General features: G+C 44.6%; 1 protein-coding gene across 1 annotated transcript in view; it reads right to left on the reverse strand.

Moving 5' to 3' along the window:
* Window positions 1-3,086, reverse strand: part of FBXL5 (F-box and leucine rich repeat protein 5) — a 40,062-nt gene extending 36,976 nt beyond the window's left edge. Inside the window, exon 1 of the mRNA XM_036921079.2 lies at window positions 2,902-3,086. Coding sequence (XP_036776974.2) covers window positions 2,902-2,985 — 84 coding nt within the window. The 5' untranslated portion in view covers window positions 2,986-3,086. The remainder of the gene's footprint in view (window positions 1-2,901) is intronic.
* Between the last annotated feature and the right edge of the window lie 3,591 nt (window positions 3,087-6,677).

A 6,677-nucleotide genomic window follows, 5' to 3' on the forward strand; every position in this document is an offset into this window, starting at 1 on the left:
AATCATCCTAATTTGGAAAGTCAGTCAGTTAGTAAAAAGATTTCTTAACAGACTGTTGCCAAAAATTTTCAGAAACTACTCTGGTTTCATACGAAAAAATTAAACTAGGAATCGTTATCCTGATCCTTGGGTTTCCACTTGGAATTACCTGCTCATGTAAACTTTGTTTAGCAATTTAGGCCTGCAAGACCCCAGCTATAAAACAGAAATACCCCTGCCTTTACCTACCTCAAAGGACTATTGTTCTGGATAACAATAAAAAACCTAGCCATAAAACATTTTATAAATGTTAAGAAATCCAAGAGCAAAATATTAAATTTGATATTACATAGCAATACTTAAAATGGCCTACGAGTTCAGAATAAATTAGTCTAAGTAAACTAATTTAAAATGATAAATGATTGAGTCAATGCTAGTAAATAAAATGAAATTTCTAAAATATACTGAACCAGAAAAGTTCAATATTGGAAATAAAACTGACTTTTTCATAATCACTATGCATTCACAACATTTGGAATACAGTGAAATAACTCATTTTATTTTGAGTATAAAAAACTAGTTCTCATTTTGTGAAGTTTTTCTGTTGGTTGTTTGGCTTGGCTATCCCTGGTCTATACAACCAAAAGACAGTGAAGGCAAAACTTGAGATGACAAATTAATAAAAACAAATAGTCCTTTAAGACTATTCAACCATCACAAAATACTTATTTTTCCATTCTAGCTCCCAAAGGACGTCCTAGGAGAGATTTCCATTAGCCATTAGTATCAAGAAGAAATCTAGATGTTGTATTCCTATGCAGGTTTTTTTTCCTAAATCACCTTGGTCTCTGATCCACAGTTCAGAATACTGGACTGTTAATCTCCATGATGAATATATACAACAATCTCATTAACTACATCTAATTAATTCAGAATTAGTGATAATTTTGACTTAGGCTATGCCAAATTAAAATGTTTTCTTAATTACTGCAAGAGGGAACATTTAACTACTGAAAGAGTCTCATTTGACTAAGGTATTGTTTTTAAAAATGGCACTGTACTTGTACTTTCAAAATTTATTCTAATATTCTCAATCACCAGGTAATGACACACAATTTAGTGACTGGCTTCTTCACTAAGATTAACTTCTTAGTTTTAAACTTCAAGTTTTTTAAATAAGGCTGGTTAGTCTTGTATGTACAACTAAATAAAGCTGGGATTCTTAACTATATGGGAAGTCACAATTATTTGGAAATCTGATGAAAGCCAAAAAACCCTAGGAAAATATACACATACACAAAAATTTCCTTAACAATTCAGGTGATCCCCAGACTACCTTTCCCCAGTCTAACCTAGAGAGAAGACCTCAGGTTCCATTAGTCCTCAATAACTTTCCCTTTTCAATTCTGAGAAAGTACAAAAAGTCTTCCCCCTTTTTTCTTATCTGCAACTAAAGGATACTGTCAGGATAACTAAGTTCAAAAGCCAGAGAAGGTTAAAATCATTACAGAAAGCTAATTCAAAAACTCAAGGCTGCACAGCGTAACTAACGGCTTACCCATTCCTTATGCTTCTGGACAAGCGGTTCTTACCCTTGGCTGAACACTGGACTCACCTAGGGAGCTTTAAATTATACTTGCTAACTGGGTCCCACCCTCAAAGGGCCTGATTTTTGTGGTTTAGGCATGAGCTTTCAGGGTGATTCTAATGAGCAAGCAAGGTTGAGAACCACTGTCCTACACTGTCCTATTTAAACCTATATCAGAATCAGGTATTTTCCCAATTTTCAAAATGGAGAAAGGGAAAGAATGGTTGTGGGTGCCTTTTAAATTGTTGGTCTTGAGTGTGGCCTAGCCCTGAACACATGGTATTCTCCAACCACCTCTCCAGCCAGTAAGAACCCCTCTTTCCTCTCAACAGTGGTTCTGCTTAATGCAATGTAATTTCTGAAAATTAACAACAGTTGATTTTTGTGATCAAACAATAGTTGTTTAAATGCTATTTATCTGGTTCATTTCTACAAGAAACATTATTACGTGAAGTTTTCAAGGTATCCCTACGTGGACTTTCCCTAACATAAATGGATAAAAATGTGGAATCTAAATATTGTTTTAAAATCATTTGTAAAAGACCCTTTATTCAACTTATGCTGCATCAATTAAGAGTCCAAAAAGCTCACAGTTAAACCAACTTCTTCCGGGGCCCCTGCTTTCTGAGCCCAAAGAATTCCAACAAAGAATAGCTGTCTTAAGACGTACATGGAGTAAATGCTCCAGGGCAATAAAAGTTGCAAGGAAAAAGGAAACCACAAATGAAGACTGAAAGTCCTCTTGTTCCTAAACTAAGAAACTGGGTTTCCTGTCAAACCAGAGACAAAGATGGGGCATAAAATGGGCGAGAGGAGTTGGAAGAAGCTGCCCGTTGGGCTGGGAAGCTAGCTAGAAGTTGGGAAGGACGGAAGGGGTGTTTGCAGAGAGCCCTCGAGGAGCCCCACGCAGGCCGCGGGACGGGAGGGGGCACCGATGACGGGGAAGGCGGCGCGGGGGGCAGCGGCAGAAACGGCCTGCCCCAGGGGACGGGAAACGCAGCACAGATGGCCCCCGCGGGGCCCCGACGGCCGGTGGGGAGCGAAAGGGCCCCTCTCCCCGAGGCGGCAGGGGCGGGAGGCAGCCCCGAGGGCGGCGGGTGGCCAGGAGGCGGCGGCGGCGGCGGCGGGGTGAGGGCCGCGTCGCGAGTCCCGAGGGCACCGAATCCCGGCGAAGGTGCGGCGGGGCCAGCGCGGCGCTGACAGCTGCGCAGGCGGCAATTCGCGCGGCACGGCCGCGGGGGGCTGCAGGCGCGGCGCAGGCCAGGCCGCCCGGGAACCTGGCCCGCTCCCCTCTCAGCCCGCGCTGCCCGAGCAAGAGGCTCCCACTCCGTTACCTTGTCGCAGTAGAGCCCCACCAGCTGCTTCATCCGCCAGTGCGGGGCGGTGAAGACGTCCACCTCCTCGGGGAAGGGCGCCATCGCCACTGCCACTGCCTCAGCCTCCGCGGCCGCCGCCTCTCCATAGACACCCAAGCCGCGGGGCAGAGGCGGCGCGCCCCCCTGCGCATGCGCCCGCCCCGTCGGCGCGCGCGCCCGGGCTGCCAGGCCCGCCGGGACGCGAGGACGCGCGGGGCGCCGCCATGCGGTCCCCGAGGCCCACGTGACCGGGCGCGCGGGGGCTCGCGCTTTCCCCTACCGCTAACGCTCTCCGCATTCCCAGTCTTCTTCACTCGCAGGAAGAAGAAACCAAGCCTATTTCCTGTTTGTTTCCCAACATAAAACACATTATCCGAGGTTGGTGTCATTTTAGGTGGGCTTCTCGCGGTTGCCGCTACGCCCACCAGGCCTTGAGGCCGAGTAGCCGAGCACAATGGCCGCGGTGGGGCCGAGAGCTGTGCCTGGGCGCTGCGCAGGGTCGCCAGGTTCCCCTGGGAGCTGCGCTGTGCGCGACCCGGGTCCTCCCGAGCCGCCCTTGGCCTCGCTGCCACTCCGGCGGGAAGCATCGACCACCGGCCCCAGCGTCCACCTCCCTGCACGCGGGTCAAAGGCCCCAGCGGCTGGGCGAACCGGGACTGGGGCGCCAAGACCTTGAGACCCACAGGGAAAATGGTGACACGTGACATAAATCAGGCACTGATGGACCTCATCTCAGGGCGGGCGTGGAGCCCAGGTTGGGTCAGGACGGAGACCACGCATCTTCCATCTCCAGGGAGGAAGAGAAGGAGAGCCACGTGGAATTATGGCGACTCCAAGGAGGGAGAAATGTCTCCTGGGGATGCGGGAGGCGGGAATGTACCTGAAGCACAGAAACGCCAGGTCAGGGATGTTAAAACGGCCTCGGGCGGTGGGGGAAAGGGTTAATCACAGCCGATAAGTGCTGGAAAGAACCCTGATACACACCCCTCCATTTTTAAGCGGGGCTCCGGGAGAAAAAAGAAAAGGTCACTGCGGAGAGAGCGGTCAGTCTGTCTCTTCCCTTAAGGTCACCTGGTCCCCTCCCCAGCCATACAGAAGACCTAGGGAGACTGTTACGGGATCCGGTCATCTTGATCAACACTCAACTTGTTGGCTGAAGGAGTAAGGGACACACTGAGAAATGGGAGAAAATAGGGAAAGGTTTTGTTTTGTATAACTATAAACTGCAGGACGGACAGCAAGAACCAGATGGTCACCCCGTATATCCCTGTTATATATCACAGTTCCATGACAACATAGGGGCTTGATAAATACTCAGCAAATGATGGAGTAGAAGGTAAGAAAGAACCGTGCTGTAGAGTACATCTGTGATCTTAAGTGCCATTTATTGACAACCAGTGCCGGCAGTAATTAAGAGCACAGACTGGAGAGGAAGGTAGAATCCTAGTTTTGCCAGATACTACATGTAAGACTTCAAGTTCTCTGTGCCTTTTTCCTCCTATATAAAATGAGAGTAATACTGCTGTGACCTAAATGCTTGTGTCCCCCCCTCAAATCCATATGTTGAAACCTAACCTCACCTTGCATATGATATTAGGACGCAAACTTGGGAGTGATTAGGATTAGGTGAAGACATGAAGGTGGAGACCTTATAATTGATTGGTGCCCTTGTAAGAGTCACTAGAGAGGTTGCTTAGCTTCTTGCCTTTTACTATGTGAGGATGTAGAAAAAATTGGCAATCTGAAACCCTGAAGAGGGTCGTTACCATGCTGGCACCCTGATCTTAGACCTCCAACCTCCAAAATTATGAGAAATAAATTTCAGCTTAAAAGCCACCCAGTCTATGATATTTTTAGCTTGAGCTAAGACAAATACCTCATAGGACTGTTACGAGAATTAAGAGAGTTCATAAATTTGAATTGCTCCTAATAGTACCTGGCACATAGTTAAGTACTGTCTGTAAGCTATTATTAAATAAAACAATTCTATGAGGTAGTTCTGTAGGAATCTTAAATCTTGAAGACAGTCTAGTAATTGCCTAGTATCCCACAAATTAGTAAGTGAATAGTCTGGCCGTATGAGTCTAGGTCCAATAACACCCTACCAGGTGCTGTATTGGTTGTATGGGACACAGAGATGATGGTTTATACATAGTATGTCCTGAAGAAACAGGAATAATGCTTCAATAGTGGAATATAGATGTCCTTAATCTCGCTCTCTCATCCTCTCCCTGACTCTTTCTTTTTAAACTCTACTCTCACTAGGGCTTTGTCTCTGTAATTTGTAATAGCCCTCCGAGGACATTTTCTTTTTTTCGCCCTATTTCTTTACTTCCATGTACTTTGCTTGATCCTCAGCCCGTAGGGCGTTGCCTATCATACAGTTAATACTCAATATTTGTTGAATAAAAAAAGACAGAATGAGGGAAGTTCATAGCCTTCTGCAATTTCCTCATTTTAACTTTTAATATGCCATGTTTTATTTCTCAATACCTGTTTGTGTCTGTGTTGTTCACCAAAATAGCTCTAGAACCAAGCAATTAAATAGGTGTTTAACAAGCAAGAAAGTTCCATCCACACACAGTTTCACTGTAACCCAGAATTTGAAGCTGTGTAGTTAGCTAAACAGTAATAGCAGCCACTTTGGGCCCTGGCCATTTCAGAGAGTTATTTAAGATGACAAAATGAAGGAAAGTAATAAAAACAACTCCTGTGGGTCATTCGTCCTTTGTAAAGCTGCTGATACTAGCTCTATATGCTGAGTAATGTAGCAATTAATCACCTGATAATACCCAGAATAAATGATTTACATTAAACTTTAGCCCCTGGAAATAAACATGGACCAGTGTAGTATCATTATTATAGGTTAGTGCAACTACTGCAAATCAGGAACTTACTAAGGCTAATGTTGTTTAATCACATCTCCATGATTTATTCTGGTATATGACAGAAATAATTCTAACAGACTATCCAGCTATTGGCTACCACAGAGAAACTGGATAAGGCATATGAACAGAGCTATGAAAACCCGCATCGAATAGTACCTGGTGGATTGGTGGTTCCTTCTTTCCCACTCTCTCTGAAAAACTGTGTATTACAGCAGGAGATAACAAATCATTCCCTGGTGACCTAAAAATATGACACTAGGCCTCTTCACTAGGATCTTCCAAACATAGTTTTGAGGGCTCTGGAAAGGGTTACTGGTCAGGGAAAGTCAATCCTACGGCATTTAATTCTCTTTATTTGAGTATATGACACAGCACTTTCCCCCATAGGGAGTGAGTTGAGAAAACAAGCAAGGGAAGAATGTTGCTATTGCAAAACAGTTGGAATCCCAGTTCTAACTCACTACTGGAGTTGATCCTCACGGTCACTCAAAGTAGACAAAACAATTGCTTTAGCAGGCTAGGTTGATTTAGGAGTAAAGGTTTTAGACGGTTTGATGGCATTATTGAAAGAAAAGATAGCCATTGGGTTGAAATCAATACCAGATGCTATTTTGTTTGCTTTCATTTTCCTTTAGGATGCCTTATATGCAAATAGACTTCAGAAAATGAAATATATATAGGCCTGCAGTTTGCTTCAAACCCTAACTATTTTTGTTTATCTAAATAGTGAATGCTATTTTCCCATTGGTTTTCACTATGTAATTGTAGATGAATTGCTGTGTATATTAGTTTGCTAGGGCTGCCATAACAAAATACCATAGACTGGGTGGCTTAAACAACAGAAATTTACTTACTCACAGTTCTGAA

The sequence above is a fragment of the Manis pentadactyla genome, chromosome 5, assembly GCF_030020395.1.
Source record: "Manis pentadactyla isolate mManPen7 chromosome 5, mManPen7.hap1, whole genome shotgun sequence".
Taxonomy (NCBI): Eukaryota; Metazoa; Chordata; class Mammalia; order Pholidota; family Manidae; genus Manis; species Manis pentadactyla.